Source organism: Tinamus guttatus, unplaced genomic scaffold (assembly GCF_059628265.1).
Source record: "Tinamus guttatus ecotype Peru unplaced genomic scaffold, ASM5962826v1 Tinamus_guttatus_pri_ptg000376l, whole genome shotgun sequence".
NCBI classification, from domain to species: Eukaryota; Metazoa; Chordata; class Aves; order Tinamiformes; family Tinamidae; genus Tinamus; species Tinamus guttatus.
In genome coordinates this window covers 1642566-1665136 of record NW_028288910.1, presented here as the reverse complement: position 1 = coordinate 1665136, position 22571 = coordinate 1642566, and the positions used below count along the sequence as shown (strand labels likewise).

General features: G+C 50.6%; 1 protein-coding gene across 1 annotated transcript in view; it reads left to right on the top strand.

Moving 5' to 3' along the window:
- Positions 1–394: 394 nt before the first annotated feature.
- Positions 395–22571, top strand: part of ARHGEF26 (Rho guanine nucleotide exchange factor 26) — a 71344-nt gene continuing 49167 nt past the window's right edge. The window contains exons 1-3 of the mRNA XM_088530442.1: positions 395–476; positions 1212–1274; positions 8508–8647. Coding sequence (XP_088386568.1) covers positions 395–476; positions 1212–1274; positions 8508–8647 — 285 coding nt within the window. The remainder of the gene's footprint in view (positions 477–1211; positions 1275–8507; positions 8648–22571) is intronic.

The window sequence follows — 22571 nt, the reverse complement described above, 5'->3', positions numbered from 1 at the left end:
TGCCCAGGAAAATCGGCTCATTAATGTTTCCTTTTTCTCTCTAACTAGTCATTTATGGCCATCTGAAATGGATGTGTTTGCAGCAAAGAAGAACTCAAATTTACTAATTGATGCACGGATATGCTCATTTACATGCAAATATGCTTTTTTCACAAATGCATTTATTTGCATAAATAAAGCCTCCTTCTCAATATTAGTGTGAACAAAAGCAATTTCCATGGATGCAAAAAAAAAAAAAAAAAAAGGCGCCTAAATGGAAAAGCCAGATCAGAATTTGTGTAATAGTTACTGAGGGTTTTAATTGCTATTAGCTGTCTCTGCTTGAGAGGCAGCCTGAGTTGCAGTTTCGTGTCGGGATGCAGTTGGATACAAGGGTTTTGACCTGCAGGGTAAGATGGTCATAGTTTCAGATATCTCTGTGCAGTTCCAGGAGTTTCCTTTGCACAGGAGCGTGCTGGAGGAGAGGTGCTGGCTCCGTGAGTTTGGGGTGACGTCTGGTTTAGGAGAAGATTAATGTACGGATTGGATCTCCTATCCACGCACCCCTCAGAAAAAAGAAGAAAGAGAAGGGGTAATTTGGGCTGAGGTTAGTGCTAAATAGTCGCAAATACTTTTCAGAGAAATATGTGTGGTTTTTTAATATATAAATAAGTGCAACTATACAGGATCTGCTGTTCTTGTGTAGGATTTCTGTAAAGAAAGAAGAACGTGTGTGTATGTGTGTGTACCTGCAGTACTCAGGATGAGACGCAGCGGTGTGCGGTCCTGCTCCGGAGGGCCCCCTCACTCCAGTACCGCTTCCCAAAGTCGGAACAGCTGATGCGGGATGTGCCCGAGGTTGCAGTGGTGGTGAGGCTGGCGCTGGCGCGTGCCCGTCGCAGAGCTGGGCAGGGGGGCCGCCCCGGGCGGCCGCGGGACCCTCACGACCCCGCTCTGCGCCCGGCTCTGCTCCGCGACCGGCCCCTGCGCCCCCTCCGTGGCCTGTGCTCCAGCACCAGGAGCTGCTGCCCCTTCTTGGGAGCAGAGCTTTGCTTTTTCCTCTGTGGTTTTCTCGCTCCCTTCTGCTTCCTGCTTTCCTCAGCAGCGGGTCTGTAAGAATTTCAGGAAGTTGAACTATTATCAGTCTTTGCAGATGTTTCTTCAACTTGCCCCTCTCTGAAGCAAATCTGTTTCCTTTAAAGATACCGTGCCTCTTTCCGCTGCCCCCGCAGGAATTCAGGAGCCTTCCAGGCTGGCCAGGAATGTGTTTCAGGGGCATCTTTCTGAAGTTACGGGTGAGCATGTGTAGGTAGGTTCCTGCCTTTGCAGGAAAAGTTTGACACTGTGGTTTCCTTCACAAGAAATGTGTCTGTTGAACAGGAAGCATGTTTCCCTCCTAAAAGTGTGTGCCCCAAAGAAAACCACCCGAGAGACCAAACAACAGCCTGGATGTGCCGTGTGCGCCCAGGTGCGCTGCCTGCTGCCCGCTGTGCAGCGAGGGGCGCTGCTCACTGCGCAGTATACATACATGTATACGTATTGGCAGCATGTGTACTGCAGTGGGAGAGTTGTGCCTCCCTTGCATCGTAACACTGACAAGGCTGTATTTTACCTTATGTTCTAAAATCGTAGAATCATAGAATTGTTAAGGTTGGAAGGGACCTCTAGAGATCGTCTAGTCCAACCCCCCTGCCTGTGTTTTGTCTGCATTTTGCCTCTTCTGGTGCTGCTGACTTGTACATGAGGATTAATAATCAGCTCTGTTACCGTATCTTTGCGTTTCGAAGATCTCTCTCCTACTCAGTGTGAAACAGTAGCTCATCGGGCAGCAGGTCACGCTCCCTAGTTTGGGCCTGGTTAGGCAGCCTGGCAGGCAAGGGCAGAGCCTGCAGCTTCCCGTACTGGGCAGCGAGAACCCCTGCAACAGCCGTACTGCTGTGTGTGAGAAATGGTGGTGTTTGAAACTGAGCCTGCCCCGAGGCCAGCGGCTCCAGTGCAGGAGTTCTGGGGACAGGCGGGTTGTGTTCCGTAGGGAGCTGCCCACCGCCGCGGCGCTGTGACAGCGACGTGCTGCCCCTGTCTGCGGCGCTGTGCGAGAACGAGCGCGGAGCTGTCAGGGCACCCACCCAGTCCAGGCAGAGCTCAGCAGCCGCGTTCCTGGAAAGGTGCTGCAGTTGTAGAGATTAACGGTGGGTGCTGGGCAGAGCAAAGGTTGTGCCACATTAGAACAAGATGTTTAATTAATTTTTGTACAAGTTGTTTGCTATAGTAGAAGTGATGAATTTCTATCTTTTGAAGTGTACTTTGATGAATTGAAGTTAGCATGCAGGATAGGCACAGGGTATCTGCAGTTCTCAAAATGTGAACTTTGCTTTCCAGTAGCTTCTTCTTCCCCCCCTTTCCATGCTTGGTGTTAGCAGGCCGCGCAGAGGTGGTGCTGGTAACAGCACAAGCAGAGACACAATTGGGAGGCAGAACCGTTGCGTAGTGGTCAGAGCTGGAATGGGGCTTGCAGCAGGACAACCTGAGATCTTCTATTTGTAATGAACTAGAGACCTGTTTTTTTTTTTAAAACCACAAAAATGTCACTAGACACCAGATTTTAAGGGGTTTGAGGTTGCCAAGTTACCACTCTGAGGATTTGATAGGGAAAATGGGGTGCATATCTCGTAAGGGAATCATTGCAAGTGTGGTGCCAAAGGGCTTTTGGGAATCTGGTCAAGCTCTGAACACACCAAAGTACCAACAAATCTGGCCTTGGGTTGCAGTTGCTGCCGCTGCCATTTGATGGTACGTGCAGGTTGGTACAGGGTAGCTGGTTGCTTAGAGCCATGGGAACCAAGCTTCTCGCTCAAGCTTTTTGGAATATATTTTCCGAAACAAGCATCTGACAAAGAAAGAAGACAAAATCATAGCTTCTGTGACAGCTATGACTAAGGCAGTTAAAGCAGAACAGCATTTCCAAAAGCTGCATTAATCATTTTACAGAAACAAGCCAGTGTGTTCGTTATTGTGTTAATTGACTGTTCATCATAAATAGAAATAACATCTATGCAGATTTGCCAGCTAGCTATTTAATTGGTATTATTTAATATTTATTTCTATTATGTCATTTTTGAACTCCTTATCTTAACAGCATTTATGGTGATTTTTGCAAATGAGCTTATGCTTTTGGTTAGCTGGGTAAGTCTTGAAAAATGCTATAGATAAAATTAGACCATTTTTCTCTTGCTAATTAGACTATTTGAGCTACACATAATTTTAAATAATATTGCTGTATGAAAAGTGGGCAGAATGGTATATAGATGTTCACGTTGTCTTAAATATCATATTTTAGAAGATATTTCATTATAAGACAGTATTTCATTTTAACCGTCTACTACTTCCAGTATGATGTTATATTTTCCCCTTAGTCTTCTTTCAAGACCTAAAATGTGTTTTGACAAGATTTTTGCACAGAGAATAGCAATAGCCTGCTAATTGCTCTCAGGAGCTGACAGTGTGCAACCAAGAAAGCTCTTTAAGATAACTCATTTTCCTATTGAAAATGATAATCAGGCTTCAAAATTAATGATATTTAGGAAACATTGTTAATGTGCTTTGTGTTTATTCGCTTTAACAATAAGATTATCTCAGTATTCCCTTAAGCAGATTTTAATAGTAATTTGTCATTTTTGGAAAATGACCTTCCCGTTTATTAGTTTGCACGCTCTACCAGTGATTTTGGCACCCATGATTTCATCTTTCAACGCAGCGTGTTTTGTCTGAATTAATTTTTCCTCGCGTGTTTGTATTCCATGTGTTACACGAGGCGGCGGAACGGCGAGGCTCTGAAGCCATGTGTGTAGTTCTAAAAATCGAGCACTCCAGTGCAGTGGTAATTTGCCTTCAACGACTGGTAGTTCTGGGGGCTTGGGGGAGCTCTCCTGCCGCGCGACGCCTGGAAAGACAAGGCGATTCCGTAGGAGCCTCTGCCAGGAGGCAGGGACAGTGGCCAAAGCAGGAAGCAAAGCCCTTGTGCTAAATCCACGCAAAGCAAAGGTGCAGAGGGGAGAAAGGGAGGTGATGCAAGTCCTGTTGCTCCCCAAGCCAAGGAATACCTGCGGTCTCGTTTCTTCTTAATTCAGAGGTTTAGATTTTCTGCTGGGGGGAAACGCTGCTTCTTACCTATGGAATGGTGGCGTGGCAGGCTCGTGCACGCGTGGGGACGCGGCAGGGAGCGTGCTGTGGCTGCTGGCGCCGCGCACCGTGCCATGCCGAGCCCCCGCGCCTGGCCCGGGGCTGCCCCCGGGAGGGCCTCAGGGTCTCCCTGCGCGGGTGCCCTCCTGGAACCAAGCTCGTGGCAGAAGGGAAAAACGGCGACACGTTTTCAGGAGCATTCTGGCCAGCTCTGCTTACTCATCCCATGAATAAGGAAGCGAGTCTTAACAGGGATCACGTTCCGTACAGAGCCTTGAGCCCTTGGAGTTTTGTGCTTCCTTCTACTGCCTCGAGGAGCAGTCCGGGCTCACGGCCTGCCGGTGGCACCTCGTGCTTTGCGTCTGCTAACGGGCTTTCCACCGGCTCAGCGGCCAGGGGTTTATTTCCATTGCTTTTCTGAGGAGCAGCTGGCTCCAGCTGCACTGCCCTCCCTGTCCCGTAGCAGTTGCTTTGGGAGGTCCTGAGGTACGTCGGCTCTACGTTGGGGTGATCCCGGGGGTGGACACCTTTGAGAGGCTTCGAAATCTTCGTTCACCTAATATTTTCCTGTCTGAATTATCTCATAATCAGCACAAGGATTAAGCTGCCTCATCCTTAGGATAAGGTGCCTCCTGGCAACACCACAGCTCTTCTGTGCTGCACATAAATGAAAAACTTGTCTCCCTAAGAACATTTGCTGATGTATGCCCACCTGAGCACACAAAAATAGTGTCTACCAATGTTGTGTGCTGCACAGATCAAAGTTTCATTTACGTCCTAAAAGAAGCAACTGCTGAAGTCCTTCCATTGACTTCATGAGTGTCAAACGAGGTGCACCTGTCTGCAGGCTTGGATGAAAGTAAGAGCAGGTTTGGACAGAAAAGGCAATTTAGTTCCAGGGAGTGAAATGTGACCTTGCTAGGAAGCTCTGCCACGAGGAAGGTCAGGGTCCCTAAGCCCAGCTGAAACTGCTCTCTGTCTGCTTTGCTCGCCATATACAGTGTTCAGTCTGGCACTAAAAACAGTGTTAACAAGAGTGTAGGCTGTTCCCAACCCCAAGGTATATAAACAATTCTAATTTATTCTTGCAAGTACATATTAAATCACATTTTTTTAAAAAAATCCCCTAAATGCAGTGAGTGCTTGTGCATATATGCATCCTGAATGTATGTATGTACATCACTTACCCTTAAAAATTATGTACAAGATCAAATTCTAGATACTATGACTAACCCCCTTTCCATAGGTAACACATTTTTTTATGTTATTTTAAAATAATGTGATAGTTTTATGAGTCATGCTAGTTTTATTATTGCCAATACCAAGCAGAGTATCAAAGAGAAAACAGGAGGGAAAAAGGAGAATTTAGAGCCAGGCTGTGAAGCAGTTTTATTTTTAGTACTTTTTCGAGTTATGGTTCATAATTGTCAAAATCTGACAAGCAGGAAAAGCACGGTGTGAATCAGTAGTCATCTGTTCACATTTTCACTGGTGAATATGACATGCAAGTAGTTCTGTGCCGCAGTGTTCATGTGGTTGCGTGGTGTGCGCACCTCGTGATGCGTTAATGAGCGTGTGTGTGTAAATGTATACGTATTGTATATGTATATGGCTTTTGCTCTTAGCTGAGCTTGTGGCTTTCTGTATGTGCCAGCTATTTAATAACATGTTAAAAAAAAATCAAACAAAAAACCTGTAATCTAGGATCTTATATCTGTCAACTTTATAACGCTGCAACTCCAAATAGGCAGACAAACTGAGATCCTTATGAAAACAACCTTTAAGCCATGCAGTCCTTGTGCACAGCTGCTGGAGAAGAGGCCCCAGACTTGCCATGCACCACAGAGAGAGCTGGGTTAAAGGCCTGGCAGTTACACCAGGGAAAAAAAAGGATAATTTCTTAGGAAAGACACTGAATGAGCATGTTTCCCTACCCTCACACACCAGAATAGAACCACTCCTGCGGATACGGTGGATTTCAAGCTGAGCCATGTTTTGTAAGTTTTCATGTAGTTGAATACCTGCAAACCCCTGGCTGTGTGTGACTGCTGAGGCTGGGGCTGTGACCGCGCTGTCGCGGTGGGAGGGAGGATCGGTGCCTGCACTGGCACCGTGGAACCGGCTGTCCTCAGGAGCGAGCGCCCTGCCGGCCTCTGTCCAAGACAGCGTGACGTGGGCAGTGACTGCTGCGTGTGTGGCTGTCCTGACCGAGGAATTCACAGGCTCCTGAGCAGCGCGCTCGGTCGCGCCGAGGGGCTCGGCGCTGGCCGCTTCCCTGGGAGCTCAGGCGGTGCCGCCGCTCGGGTCTCGCGTTTGCTCTGGCCTGAAGCGGTCCCTGTCGCCTGTTGCGCCAGGCGGCGGTTGAGGACCCCCGGGCGAGCTGGCCCTGCAGCCGCTCTGACCCCGCTGCTGCTGCGAGCGCCGCAGCCGGGCCCGCTCCAGGTCCAGAGCTGCAGCAGCTGCTGCCCTCAGCGTGGCGCTTCAGAAACGCTGCTGGGACGCGGCACCAGCCGCTCCGTGCCCGATGTGCCCAGGCAGCCCATGGCGCTCCAGGCAGCCCAGCTCCCTGCTGCAGCGAACGTGCGTGCCGGGCACGAGCCAGGCAAGAGCTTGGGTGCCAGCTCAGAGGTTGCAGTGAGCTCGCGTGCCGTTTTCCCTAATTTCTCCACTAGGAAAAAGGCGATAGGATTTCTGAAGATGGGAGTGGTTTCAGTGAACAGCTACTGACAGTTTAACAGAAGACAAATCTGTGGTTGCAACACTCGCAAGAGCAAAAATGGTGTATTTCCTATTCTAATAATAGAACAATATTGTTAAAACCATCAATGGCAGGAAAGTTCTTGTAAGTGCTATCAATAGAAAAAAATTCCTAAGGAAAATTGCAGGCACTGGGTGATGGCTTGAGTGGGAAGCCTTCGTTTTCGTCAGGCACTGCTGTTCAATACAGCTCCAAACAGGTACAGTCCAACACTTGGAAGAGAGCCAGCGCTGTCATTAGAGACGGGAGGAAGGGGCACACGTGAGGGGTCGCAGGACAGCAGTCGCAGCCGTGTGGTTGGTTTCTGGATCGAAGTCTCCGTGTTCCCTTTGCCCCCCAGGTCCATGACGGAGCTGCCCCGGCCGTGGCGAGGGGAGCTCCTGCCTTGTGACGCGGTCGGCGCTGGGGTCGGTGCCGGCTTCCCGGGGCGCCTGCCAGCAGGTGGCAAAGGCCACACTTTGAAACGAGAGCAGAGATGGAGTCCAGAGGGTCAAAAGGTGCCATTCTTACCTGCCCAGAACAGTAATCCTGAAGAAATCTGTGTCATTCTGCACTTAGTAGGAATGTAAGTGCTTACAAGTGGGAATAGTGATAGGAAGCAAAGCCTGTTAATAATTTGCTGTGCATGTGAAGTATTTATATTTTTTTCTGTGAATAGAGAGCTCCTCCACATGCTTTTTTGGAACTGTGTGACAGGACAAGTCAGCCAAAACCGTGACCTTTCTTTTTCCTGAAGTCATGCCAAGGGTACCACGCCACCAAATGCACACGAGCGTTTTCCAAGGAGCCGTGGGAGCTGTGGCTGCGGTTTGGTGGCTCCGGGCGGGGAGCGCGCCGCGGGGCCTCGCTGCCGCCCTGCCCTGCGCTGGCCTGGCCCTCGTTCCCTGTTCTGACCTGGGAAGATCACACAGGTGCTCCTGAACCTGGGTCACTGGCTGATCCGTTTTTCCTTCTCACTGCAGTTTTGGAGGAACTGGAATAGCGACTGAGAGAAGTTACTCCCCTAATCACCTGTCTGAGCGTTGGATACAGCATGAAGGGTGACGGTGGGACACGGCCGAGGGTTTGCTCATTCCGATCCCTTGTCGTATGTACCATCCCTGCCACATGGTGCAGCGGATGATTTTCCAGCACGGTGGCTGTTCTGTGCCAGATCGCATAGGACTTCTTGCACAGGCACATAACAAGTCCTAAATAGAAATCACAATTTTATAGGGAATAAAGTCCCCTGACGGGTACCAAAAAAGGAAATCCGCAATGAATTGGCAAGGCACTGTTACTTCGTTTGTTGAAAAAGCTCAGGAAGATACTGCTGAGCCTGTAAAATTATAAAAAATAAAAGAAATGGGAATAGTGTTCACAAGTATTAGTATAGTAGAAAAATGTCCATAATGGACTTCTAGATGCTAAACAGAGATCCCACTCATTTGTATACCAAATGGGTGAGCATTCTGTGAAAGGCATTCCTGTTCTTCCATGTTTTGTGACAATTTTCAGTGTAGAACTGGGTGTCTTCAGTGGTACAGAAACTGCGCTCTATTAAATCCTCCTGTGAGCTATTTTTAACACAGTGATTTTTACTTTGGCCTAGGTTTGCAGTTCAGATACGTCACAGCAGCAAGTCTCAGTAAGGCCGTGCTCCGCGCTGCCGTAGCCGTGGAGCGCCGCGCTTTGCCAATGAGCTGGGCCGCCGTTGCAGAGCTCACGGTGCTGCAGAAGCAGCTCGGCGCAGTGCGTGCCCTGTCCCAAAGACAGGCTGTGGTGCGGCCGCGGGGCCGGCAGCGCGCCCCGCTCCTGCACGGCGTGCCGCGCAGCGCGAGCCCGTGTGCAGGTCACAGGCTCTGCTGTGGCGCAGCGAGGCCGGTCTCGTGGCGCCGGGGGGCTGCCCGGGGCGCCGCAGCCTGGCGCGAGGCTGCAAGTGCCCATCCGGCCACGCTCAGCCCTTGGGTCGCCCTCGCGTCAGGTTTCTGCCACGCCAGTGACGGGACGTGAGGCGGCCGTGACAGGTAGGGGACATGGGTGATGGTGCGTGGCGCGGGGGAGCCGCCCTGCAGCGCGGCGGGCTGCGCACGCTGCCTTCTCCTCCGCGCTTCAGCTCCGCAGCCCGTTTGGAAAGCGCCCAGCACAGCGTCAGAAACGTTAGCGTGTTGTCAGCGTCCTGTCAGAACTGCTCGCTTGCCCTTTCTTGCTTGACTTGGAGCTTAGAAATGACGAAAACGTGGAAGCGCTCCAGGAGCTCGTGAGCGCCGGCAGTCGTGGCGGGTCCCGCGTGGCCAGCGTGCGGGCCCAGCAGCAGCGCTCCAACACAGCCGGCTCGTGCACGCAGGCGATCCCGGCCCCTTTCCTGTGTGCCTCACGCGATGCTGGATCCCGCACTGCGCTTGCTTCACCTTACAGAAACTGGGAAGATTTTTTTTTTTAACTTTTTTTCTGTATTGTAAACATTAGCCACAATTTACTCAACAGAACCAGTGGAAGACACCAAAGCTAGGATGAAAGGACGGCATTGGCCACGCGGCCCTTTCCAAGGGCTGGTTTTGTGTAAGGACTCGTGTGCCGTGAGCAGTGCGGCCGCTGCGGAGCTGCGTGGGCGGTCGCGGGCTGCGGCGGGCGAGCAGGGGGCCGGGGAGGTGCCGTGGGGGCCGCTTCCACAAGCAGCTTCTGAGCAGAGACAAACACGCGAGATGGCAGTGCCTGGTACCGCCGCTGCTCCGTGGGACCGAGGAGGAGCTTCCCTTTTACCAAGTGAAATGCTGGGTTTACTGCCAGCATGACAGGAAAATTCAGGACACCTGAGGTTCCAGAGTAAAAGAAACAGTAGTCAGGTGTTCTGCACAGGAGGGAATTACATCTCAATCCTACACTCCTCCGTTATTGCGAGGGTGGGACGTGCATGGCGCGGCCATCAAGGACTCACTTGTGAGGAATGGTAGGAGCAACTCGGTCTGAAAGAGGATTGCCCTGCTGTGTGCTCCCTGGAGGAAGAGCCTCCTCTGCTGTGGAGGTAGAGCCTCCTACCACAGCAGGAGCTGCGAGCTTGTTAGTGCTCTTGGGTTCCTTAGGATTTGGTGAAGGATCTCAAAAGAGCATTTTGAAGATGCTTGTGCACTACTGTTTGTTTGTCGTGTCCTTACTGATCCAAAACATAGATACGGGACTTGGTCAGGGCAAAAGCTTTGCTCGAGAGAGTCCGTGTCTGGGGGAGACTCATGGAGAGTACCCGGCTGGGAATGGTCTGCCCATGAGGAGCCTGTGGGGATGCTCGGAGCCGGAGGGAAGGCTCTGGGTGCGGGTGGGATTCGCAGGGCGGCGAGCGGGGCCCTGCTGCGCGGGAGCCGTGGACGTGGCCCCGCGCGGGGCTCACACCGACAGGTACCAAAAACGTCGCCTTTGTGGCTAACCGAATAAGCGCAAGAGCAGTATGGGTGGCATCACTGCCAGACCTCCCAGTGGCCTGGTAGAAGTTTTATTTTACAATGTTTCGTGTGTGCGTGGTTGTTTTTCTTTAAGTATAAAGTCCTGTAATATTGAATGTTTAAAACTGATCTGAAAACTTCTGGAGACAGCAGAAAAAAATCCTTTGTCAGAAGAGGCCCCTTTCAAAGTGGACATTGTAAAGACAGGGTAGGCCCTGGGGGGCAGCCACAGTGACACAGCTACACAAGCGAGTGGTCCTCCTCGAAGCCACTTGAACAGTGCATTTCAGGCTGGCCAGGCTCAAGTTTCACAGAGTTTCATAAGCAAAACCTCGGAAAAAATTAACCCTTCCTTCAGCAACAGCTAAGGAAGGAAAACAAAGTAGCATAGGTCTCCATTGCTTCTTTTTTGTGTCAAGCACAAAGTGCTTTTATTCCATTTGCCAGGTGCTCAGAGTGTCTGGTGCTAAGCAGAGGCTGGCTGGAGCCGCGGGACGCGCGTGTGGGCGTACGGAGGAAGGGGCAGCCGCGGGACCCTCACCCAGCAGACGGGCAGGCCGGGCGCGTGCCCGGAGGGGGCACCCCCAAACCCGGCGCTGGGCTCGTGGAGCGCTTCCCTGCGGGCCTCCATGAGCTGGCGCTTGGTGCTCTCCAAGGGATCAGTGCCCGGACAGCCAAGGTGGCTCCCGTAATCCCCACTGATCGCAGCCAGGGCATCTCTTTATTGACACGTCTTGCTAAATTGCTTCTGCAAGGGAATTCTGTGTGGCCGTTCTTCAGACTGCTCTGATAGCACGGAACATGAACTTCTGCATTTATGTTAGTACTATTGTTTAGAAAGTGAGAAATATGAGAGGTCTGTTTTGGTTCGCTGTATATAGCAGTTGCAGTATAAGCTATAAATTAGCATTCCATTTTAAAAGCTGGTGCTTGTTTTCTCTAGTAATAGCTCCACTCACCAGCAGCACCGCAGGTGTTGGAATATCCCACTTGGGAACTGTATGCTCTTGATACAGCTGTTTTGTTTATGCAGTAACTTCCAGGCATGGTGGAAATACGAAGATGCAGCCGTGTGTTGCGTGCTCTGCACATGCTGTGCAGAGGACGTGCACCAAGACGTTCATCCAGAGCGCTGCAGGGCCCTGCTCCTGCTGGGCTTTATGTTGTGCTTAGAAGCAGAGTCAGAGCAGAAGATTCAGCACTGGTTTGACTGGAGACAAACTCTTTTGAAAGGGTAGATGGCATGTCCTGTAAATGCTGCAGAATTTTCAGTTAAGCACCTCAAAAAACCCATGGGATTGTGTGTATTTTACCTGGGAAGTAGTGCCTTTGGTAGTTTAATTATTGCACTTGTCTTGGCTGGGTTGCTTTTCCGTGGCTGTAGGCTTGAATGTTTTGTGTATAAACCTGTAGATCAAAACTGATTTTCCTGAGAACGTTTAAAATAATTGCCAAAGAAGACAGGACTCTAAAACAAAGTGATAGGACGTGTTTGCTGTGGGGCAGCTGCGGGTCTCCATAGCCTGGGCATTCCCAGGTGCTGGCTCCGTATTTAAAAGGGCAGAGTGATTCACAGGGCCGTGCCGGCACTAGATACTCTGGTGCTGCATCAAAAACTGCATTTATTTCTGATGGTTATTCTTACTCCCAGCCTGATAAAGAGTAAATCACACTGTTCCTGGAGTGTTCAGAGCTGTACACACACTGGCTTGTATGAGCAATCAGAATGACAGCTAATTTGCACACATGGTAATTTGGATAGCTTGGGGAACGTTCTGACAATTACTTAATGTGCAGATAAGTATTCTTTCTTTATGACACTTTTTAAGATAATGAAAGCAGTTTCCAGTTCCAAATGGCATATAAGCTGTATTTTTTGTTCTGTTAAAATGACCTTAAACCTTAGATTTCTGCATCTTTTTCATTAAGTGTACTTTCAGCAGAAGCATGACCACTCTCAATTAGCCTGTATTTTGTAAGATTTTATTTAATAATTAGTTATTAAAAAAAACGGGTGAGTATGGTTTGGAAGTCATTCCTACTTTTTATATCCGAAGTGGGAATTTCAGGAAGGGGCAGTGGGCAGGCGTGCGGATGAGGGGCTCCCGGCCCGTCACCGTGTCCTCGGTACTGCGTTCCCTGGGTTCTGCTGGCTGAGGAGGGAGTTAGCGCCGACGGAGCCTGTTTGCTTACACGTCTCTAAACGCGGTTTAGAAGAGCCTAGTGCTCAGGCTGGGTGCAAGACTCGAGGCATCGACGAGGCAGGGAACGTCGTCGCGGGAAGGGAAGGGCTGCATGGGAAGTGCTGCAGCTCCGCAGGTGCTCTTGGAATCCCGGCAGGCACGGCGGGAAGCCCTGGCGCGGGCGAGTGCAGGAGGAGGCTTCAACAGCTCAGCAAGGAGAATTTCACCAGGGTCTGCTTTCCAGATAAACATCTTACCTTGCAAATGTCTGCTCAGATGCAGATCTTCAGCGCTTTCATGTAAAGGCCCCCAGCCTTGGCTGACAGGGCTGCAGGTGAAACACAACCCCAGAGCATTTGGCAGTCCAAATGCCTGAGTTTGTCAGAGCTGTTTTCTGCTTCCGCTGTTAGGATTGCTCTTACTCCTGAACAGCTTCATTTCCTTTGGGAAATTCAGTCGCAGCAGAGGCTTAGGCAGCTCGTAACTCAGAGCCGAGGTTGGGCACCTCGGAGCAGACCCTGGATGGGGACAGCCCTGTCACCCGTGTGTGATGTGGGAGCACGGAGAGATGCTAAAAGGCCAGCTGGACCTCAGGCGTTTCCTGCAGGTATATTGAAAGTGTCAAAACGGCTGCTGTGTCCCCATGTCCGTGGGCAGACACAGACTGGCGCTTTCCTGCTTTCCTTTTGCTGCTGCAAGTGCATTTCCTGTTGGCCGGGGTAGCTGGGGTGGCACTGAGACACTGCTCAGTGCCCTGAGCCCTTTCCAGGGCCCTTGGGCGACAGCACAAAGCTGGACAAGCCGGTGCACTGCGGGGCAAGTGTCTGATGTGCAGGTAGCCGTGGCCTCACGTTCCTGCGTCCTGCCTTGGCCTGCCTGCAGGGCCTTTTGTTTCCAGTTTGATTTCGTGTTTTGGTGGCTCTCATTTGCCTTTCATTGACAAATTCAGCCTTACCTAGTGTGGGCCTCAGGAACTTGATAGAATTTTGCCCTGGCCAGTACTTTTGTGCTAAGGTAAGTGTAACTGTGCGGGAAGCAGCTCCGCGTGGCCCGTGTTGTGACGCCCGGGTAAGGAAAGGCTGAAGCACTTGCTGGTGCCAGCCCGATGCTTTGAGCAAGTTGCGCTCTGCCTGCGGTCTGTACTTAACACAGGTGGGACCTGCTGGGCATGGCAGGGCCATTGCCAGGGGAGGAGGGTCCCCACGTCCGTCGCTGCCCCGCGCCGGCCGCGGTACCTGCCAGCCCGTGGCCGAGGTGCAGTAACGTCTGGGGCGTCTTCGCAGCGTGGGCTGAACAGCTGCTCCGAGACTGAGGATTCACAAAACCCACAAACGCCCTCAGGAATTTCTAAAGACCCTGAAACAGCAAATATGCAGAATAACATCTGCTCGTGTTCCCTGCGCCCGCTGCTGCATCTGCCCCCACAAAGAGTTGCCCGGATTGCGCGTTGTTGCTGTGTTTCCCAGGCGCTGCATGAGGCATCGTTTCCAGCAGCTCCTTTCTGTATACAGGAATATCTTTTCACACAGATGCCCTCTACAATCAAATGGGAATTAAGAGGAAGTTTTGTTCTTGTTTTAATATTTGAAAAAGAAATCTGCTGAAAATCAAACAATTGCAGTTGCCAAAGGCATTGATGGATGTTTGGGAACCAAAGATAAATCCTTTTCTGTGATTTTTCTTTGCTGTTACGTGAAGCTTTTCCAAGTTTGCTGCTGGTGGTGCTTGGGGAGGGCAGCACACACTGCATTATCAATGCCTGCAAAAATCTCACAGGGCAACAATGCTAAAAAATCTTGAATGAGGTTAATAGTACAGAAGTGCTAGTCATGAGGGTACAGGTAAAAGTGTCACCTTTCTTTTTTCCTTTTTTTTTTCTGATGTGCACGGTTTACAGATTTGTTTCCCTAACTGTACGAACTGTTCGGGCGAGCTGAAGCTCTGGGGCTTTCCAAAACTCCTGGGGGTCTGCGGAAGCGCCGGGAGCAACTTGGGTTCCAGGCTGGGCCCGGCTGGGGAGGAGACGAAGAGCTGCCCGCGGCGCTGCAGCTCGAGCGGGCAGGGCGGCAGCGGGGCCGCGCTCCCCGTGCGCGGCCGGGCGGAGTGGACAGGGCGAAATCCCAAACATACCCAGAGCCGTAACATACCCTGCTCATAATGACGGATTAATAATGTTAATTAATGCTAATCTGGATTAATAATGTTATTTTAATGTTCTTTTTAATGTTATTTCAGTATTATCTCTTAAGTTATTCAGCAGAACTTTTTGTCACTTCAAATAATTGGAAATTGAAAAATCTTCCACACCTGTTTGTAGTAAAAAGCATCTGTTCAACATCTGCTGAAGAAAAAAAAAGATTTTGGTGAAAGAAAATCTGTGGATTAGGGAAAACTCTTTCTTTTTCGAAGCCCGTCCTTCCCTGGGGTGTCTCCCTGGGGTGCACGTTCAGCAGCTGACGTGCGTGTCCGGCCCGAGCCACCAGTCACGTGTATTTCAAAAATACTTTTTCCCATTGCATATGTGCACTCTAAATTTTTCTGAATGCTCTGTTAACTTATTTTGGGTCTTAACAGAAGCCTTTCGAATTCCTAGTCCATCTGAAACGTTGGCATCTCTATTTCATTCATTAGTTTCTCTTTCCACCCAAAGAAGGGGTTAGCTCCTGTCCCTCAGGTTTTACTCCACTGTAAATAATGCCTCATTATAGTGTAGAATCCCCTTTCTCTCCTTAACCCTGTTTAAAGCAACAAGAGAAGAATTAAACACCTTGTTTCCTGTAAATTAAAGCTGCTTTTTTTCTTTTTCTCCTTTTTTTTTTTTTTTTCTTTTTCCATTTTCCACGGCTGTAGTTCCAGTATCTAGCAGAGAATTAGAGATACATATCCCTGGAAAAATGTCATGGTTTCTTGCTGTGCCAGTTCAGTTATGACATTCAACAGCGAACAATTCTGACATAAGTGAAGCGCTTTTTCTCTAAAAAACTAGAGAGATTTGGTCTTAGCATTCCTGCTGTTTGTGAATGAAAGAATTGGGAATAAAAAATAATGTTGATATTCTAGCAGAGCTAGGCAATATTTAAATACAAATTTCTAAACATTGCAATAGGAAATGATAGGGAATTCGAATATAGTTAAATCCTTTTTTTTTTCTAAGCTAGCTGTGTTTGCTAGTGAAATCAATTTATATTTGATATAGTCTAGTCCATTAATAATAAGGAAACTTCTGTTACATTTTCCTTTGTTTTGTGTATGTGAAGGACTTGGGGGACTAACTACATCATTATGTATTCGTGGCGCACTGCTCCTCCGACAGCTTTTCAGAGGAGAATTAGGAAGCTTGCATATTAAGCACCAGCAACCCGTGATAATGATGATAACGATAAGGTCATCTTCAAGGATGAGCCCCTGTTTGCACTTGGCAGTCTGTTGCTCATCATGTTCTTAAGAAATTGAAAAGGTTTAACTAGAAAATCCTTTTCAAAATGAGTTCTGTTGGTGAAGTTTTTTGCCAAGTTAACAGTATCCCAAAAGAAGACACAAATGTGCAGTATTCCTGGGCAGGGTACTGGTAGTAGACCAAATGGGATTCCAAGAGGAATTTGGACCAAATTTAATGTGGAACATGTTGACATAATAATATTATGTATATTATTAGGTATATATAATTTATATAATATTGTTATATTGTTAGATATTGTATATATAGTTATGTGTAATGTATATTAACGTATTCCCTATGTTAATATCCTGGGGCAGTGCTCAGCGGAGCCTGGGACCCCAGCGCAGGCTTTGCAGCAGAACCCCAGAAAGGCTTTCCAAAAGGCAGCATTTTACATGGTTTGTACAAACCCAGCTCCTTGTGCTTGGGGATTTCACAGGATGTGCGGGACTTACAGCTAGCGTGCTGCAGGCCTTGGAATGATCACCGGAGGTGACATTTAACAGTTGGAGTTACATCTCCTAAGAGAAGCCGATTCCCCAGGGCTGGCCTTGTCAGGAGTGGCTGCACAAACCACAGCTAATCCCTCCTGGGATTCGAATTTTGTACGAAACTTGAAATACAGACAGTTTTTCAAACACCATCTGGTTTACATTGGCCTGATGCCTGATACTGAACTCCCATGCATCTTCTGTCGAGGCAGCGCTGGCTCCTCCAGCGGTGGCGCGGGAGCTGCCCTGCGGCCGGGCGGTCCAACGGGTCGTGCAGGTGGGCGAGCGGCGAGGCCCGCGGGGCGGCCCCACGGAGGAGGCAGCTCCTCTGGATTCGTGTTCATGTTGTTTCGTATTTCTCCTGATTTGGCATTAAATTAGATGTTGTTTTTGTCATAAACTCTCAATCCATGTTATTTCACTGAAAAGAGAAGTTTGTTTTTCAGAAAATATCTTTGACTCAGATGAAATGGAGGAAGACTGCTGTCCTCTGGGTAGCTCAATCCATAACAAAACAGTCTTATATTAAAAAGCGTGAGCCTGGTAAATAAGAAAGATGGGGCTGTTTATTGGCAGTTATAGAATGTTTTTAAGTGTCTATAAACAGGGAGACCTTTGTGAGTTGGGCTAGTGACTGCGGCAGGGTGAGACCTTGGGGAAGGATTTGGAGGAAGCGTGTGGTGTCCTGGCCTGGAAGAGCCTCCTGTCCCCGAACACCCATCTCCTCCTCTGGAAGCTCTGCCTCTTGCCAGGGTGCCGAGCAGGGCGCTGCGCTGCGCGAGGCCATCGCGGCGTCCCGGGCGCTGAGCAGGGCATGGAAGAAAAGAAGAGCGACTGTGTGACAGGTGACAGTGTCCTCCTGGCAGCGGGTGCAGCTTGAAGAGGGCCCGGTCCTGGTGCAGCGCTGCAGGCGAGCGATGGAAACATGGGCACGCGGGCTCCAGAGCGTCCCGTGACCGTTGTTTATTGATGTGATCTCAGGTCTTCATCTGATCACATGTGTTTATTGAACTGCCCTAATAACACTGAAAAGTCATTGTCAAGCAATTAGAAAGAGCAACCTAATTTGTCCTTTCAGAATGTGCTTGCATGCTTTCTGTCATCTTACTCAATTACTCAGTAAAATAACTTGCAATTAGGTTTCATGGCAGTATAAATGTTAGCAAAATGTGCTGTCCAAGTCAATCAGCGCTCCCATGAAATTAATCAAATCCAATCCCTGCTGCTAATGAGCCTCCTGCGCTGCTGCCGCGTTCATGGACGCGGCGCTCGCGGCCCTGCTGGGCGCCGCTCCGAGCTCCCTGGTAGCTCCTCCTGCGGGGAGACGGCGGGAGCGACCCTCTGTGCTGGGAATTGTGCCCAGGAACAGGGAGGAGAGCGTGCCGGGCTCGAATGGGACGCGGCGCCCTGTGAATCTTAGATTGCAATTACATTTGAGATTAACTGCAATTATAATTAGATTACAAACACCACAGGGCCTGCAGGGCCTGATCCTTGCGTTGATGTCAGTGCTGTGAGGTTTTGTCTCTTACAACCCTCTCTATATTTGATAATGCACTGACAAAATGTTCAGCTACAATTAAAGAGGGGCAGAAAGTTTATAGGATAATGTAGTTTGTGTAGATATTACCAAAGAATTTTGGTGACAGCTCTTTTCTGTACTGGTTTCTTTGAACCTTGCCTTGGGTCGCTGCCCTGTCTCCTGAGCATCAGTGACTGCAGAGGGCAGGAGGATTCAGAGGTGACGGCGTCGTCCCGGTGCAAGCGCTCTGAGCAGCGTGCGCCTCTGCCCGGGGTTGACTAGGTGAGATGTAGGCTCTGTGTTATGGTCTGTATTAGTGAACAAGACCACGGAATATTCACCTTTTATGTACGGCCGTAAGAGAAATTGTGATTTGTATTGTCTCTGTTGATTAAATCGTTGTTTCACCAAACACAATTTTAGATAGGATACGGTACTAGAGAAGGCTTAGTGTTCAGACTTTGCTCTGTCTTTATGGTGACTCCCTAGCTTTGCCTCCTGTATAGGACATCTGATACTATATTACCTCCTGACCCTGTATTATTTATTCAGCTGTTCCTCCAACAGCCTAGGTGAGTGCAAAGGGAGTTTGCTCTTCTGAAGATGCTTATTTGGTAGATGATTCTGTAATTAAGTAGGCAAAAAGTAATGCCATAGATTCCTTACCACAGTCTCGTATGAATCAACAAGTAGATAGACAAGAGGGTGTTAATATTTATTGCCTTTTTTAGCATATGATTAGCATCAAGTTTCTTTCCAAGTGCTTCGTTTATGGATATTCCTTGTTAGAACTGTTATTTCCAGGATACAGTTCTTCCTCATTGAAATGCAGCACAAATTTTCTGTCTAAATCTTGCCCTTTCAATTGTTGTGCCAGGAATTCCTTGTGATGCTGTGGGCACAAGTGGCAGCTTCCTGCACCTCTGGCGTGCGGCGGCAGCGGCAGATGGGGGCAGAAAGGCCCAGCCCAGCTGAGGAGATGCTGGGTGGGAGCCGCACAGCCCTGCTTAGTGGGGAAGGTTGCTGGGCTGCGAGGGAAGGAATCGTCTGCGTCAGCGTCCCCGGGCTTTGGCTGCTGGTCCCCTGGAGAGCGGTGACACTGGGATGTGCCTCGCGTTCCGGAGCGCGGCCGCACGGGCCTCGCCGTGGCCGGCGGGCGCTGCGTCTCCGCACGGACCGGCCGCCCTGGGCAGCGCCGGAGCCGCCGAGCAGCCCTCCTGCCGCCTGTACGTGCCGGCGGGGTGTGCTGCTCCGCACAGCGCGGCCGCTCCTGCGCTGCCGTTACAGCCGCCGTGGCCGTGCCGCACGTGTGGGTGTGGTGAAAGCGATGTGCAAAAGGGCAAAAGGAACCTAAGGGACTGGCTGCGTGTGCAGTCCGTGCAGCCTCCTCTGCAGCAGGAGGGGCCCTGCGGCAGTGCCAGGACGTACGGTTGCCGCGTGTACATTGCTCTCGCTGCATGCTGCGTGCCTGCCGTACGGCCCTGCGTGGCGCTCGGCGCCGCTCCAGCCCGTGGCCTGCCGTCCCTGCCGCGGCAGCTGCTGCAGCGTGCGGGATCAGTTCAGGGGCTGTGTTCAAACCTGGTGCCTTGTTTCTGCACTTGCACTTAATATAGTGTTTAACCATGGTGTGACTGCCGTCATGCAGACACGGTTTTAAGAATGATCCCTTGTTTAGATTCATCGCAGGGGACGTATAATGGCTTCTTAACTATCTGGAGCAGCATTTGGACGAGAGATCTGTCATCAGCTGACATTAACCTGCACATGTCTCAGATGAAGATGGGGAGCATTTAAATATGCCAGCTGGAAAGCATTTGCTGCTTCCTTTTTCTTCCTCTCTAACACTGAAAATCCCGTCATGTGCATCTCTGTAGGTCTCCTAATGTTGCCAGCAGTGGGAGGTGTGTGTGGCGTTGGGGCGTACCAAGCCATTTAAACAGCCTTGAGGAGTCAGTCACCAGGGCCGTGAGCGAGAGCTGGGAGCACCTCCTGCTCGGGCGCGCTGCCTCCTCGGGCGATTCGCTTGGGGCCGGGAAGGGCTTCCGAAAGGGGCTTGCAGGAGGCACAGCCTCCTGGGCAGAGCCGGTGCAAGGCTTGGGGGCTGATCCCCCGTGCGAGCTCGCATCCCTCCTGCTGCCTCTGGTTACTCCGGGAGGAGCAGGACTCGCTGGTGGTTAGAGGCACACGCGGGCATAGAGCTAGGGACTCAGCTCTACCTTAGGTGCTGGGCCAGAGCTGCTCTCCTTTGGCAAGCCTAAGGCCTTCCCGTGACACGGTGGAATCGTAGCTGAGGATGGATTTATTCAGACGTCGCTGCAGTGTAAGTGTTGCTTGAGGATTAAAAGAAGGCGCTATATTCTGCACCTCTGCCCCATAGCAAAAGTTTAGAGAGCTAAAATAAAACCCGCGGAATTGCACTCTCTGGGCCCTGCCTGTTGAGCAGCGCCTGGCCTTGCTCTGTGCTTGGGCAGGAGTGCAGACACGTGTCTGAGTGTGGTCTTGCTGCCACAACAAAGCGTGGCTCCAGGTGTAGGCCTGTTCTGGGCGTGCTGCTACCCGGGGCGGTCCGTGTGGGAGCTCTGCAGACCCTCTCTGCATGGGCAGGACAGCAGCAGCGTTTGGCCATGTTTCGACATGGGAAAATCTTCGTGTTCTTAAGAAGGTTCATGGAACTGTAGACTGTCTTCAACTGCTGATGACAAAAATGTGACAAAAAAGTCATTTCCACTTCACAGTGATTATAAATCATAACCTGTCTCTACAAATGAGGGAGAAGGCAAAGGCACTGCAAGCACTGAACAGCTGCAACTTAAGGAGCGGATCTGCACTTCGTTAACTGAAAGAACAGCCAGTGAGTTTAAATATCCAGAGCACTGCTCGTTTTTGTGTTCCAAGCTCTAGAAATCCATCTTGCTGTGCTAGTGATATGGGGAAAATAAGTAAAGCATTATAGAAATTTATAGTAAGTGGTAGTTAAAAATACACGTAGACATGTAGTCAAAGTAGTATGTTTTAGGGTCGTTTCAATCACTGACTATGGAAGGAAGAGGCACCCTTGGGTTACATCCAAAGAAGAGCGCTGTGCAGTAAATCCGTCATTCGGAACGGTTAGGGAAATATGCTCGGCAGGGCCGGTGCAGGGGGACGCGCTGCTCTCGGCGGTGCAGAGCAGGCCCCGGTGGTTCCGGTGCAGGCAGAGGCAGCACCAGGCAGGGCCGGTGCAGTGGGACACGCTGCTCTCGGCGGTGCAGAGCAGGCCCCGGTGGTTCCGGTGCAGGCAGAGGCGGCACCAGGCAGGGCTGGCGCTTGCCTGTGCTGGTGGATGCTGCAGCGGAGGGTTTGTGCGAGGCCACGCCGGCGGTGCCGCGCTGCCGTGCTGGGTGACCCTGCAGCCTCGCTCCACGTGCCCGCGAGTGTCAGCGCTCCCGCGCAGGCTGCGACCAGGCCCCAGGCTCCTCCAGCTCCGGCCGTGCTGTCCGGCGCCGCTGCGTACGCTCCCGCTTTGCTGGGCCTCTTCCTGCCCGCCTGCTCCGGCAGCAGCTGCTGGTGGTTCCTGCTCCAGGCAGAGCCGCCTCCAAGAGAGTCACCCCCGGATCCCGGGACCAGGGCGAGCGTGTTTGCTCGCGACATCTCCTGGGTGCTCTTTGGTTTTAATCGTACTGCCCATTGCGAGAACTCCCGAGAGCACCCTCCCTCTTTGGGAGGATAAGCTCAGTAATGATCAGTGAAACGTGAATGGCCGTTGGTGAGCGCTTTCCCGAGTAACGAGTGGTGCGCGGCGCCCGGCAGCGCGCGCCGGCCGAGCCGCGTGGCTGCGCACGGGCGCCCTCGCAGCGCCGCGCTGCGCGGCCGGGCAGGCTCCCCACGAGCGCTGCACTGGTAACGCGCGGCTCATCCTCCTGGTTAGCGCGGCAGGCGGCGGGGTCGGAGCCCTGCGGGATCGGGATCGTGCCGGGCCGGCTGCGCGATGCCGTTCTGTGGGTTTGCTCATCACACGCTCATAATGCCTAGCTGAGGTGTCGGACGTGTGCTGACTCGCACTGCAAACTGAAGCCAGGTTTTGTTTGTATTTACAAAGCGGATTGGAAAGTAGCAAAAGTAACTTATCCACTAGTTTCATTGTGACTGTACAAATTAAAAAATATCAAAGTGTGTTTTTCAGGTGAGTAACATTAGATCTAGCATGATTATAGAGACATGCCTTTCATAAGAAATGTAATTAATACTAACAGCTCACTATAAATAGTGGCCTGTGAGGAATCTGCTGTCTGTTAGTAATGGGCTGTTCCTGCCTTGCACTTTGTGGATTGTGGCTTGTTGAGAGCAAGAGAGAAGAATCGAGTACTGCATATAACAACATGCATTTAAGTATTTAGCTGGTGATGTTCATGTATCGCTGCATTATAAAAATCTGCTGTGAGAAGCCAGGTATTTACATCTAAAAGGAAAAATTGGCGTGGAGCCATTCGGCTTTACATGGATTTCCATTGATTGAATGTTTCAAAATGAGCCTGTGCTTTCTGTGCAAGAAAAGCCCCTCAGTGAGGCACAGACCTTCTGCACCTCCCTAACGAGAGGGAGAACCAGGGTAGAAGGATAAAGGT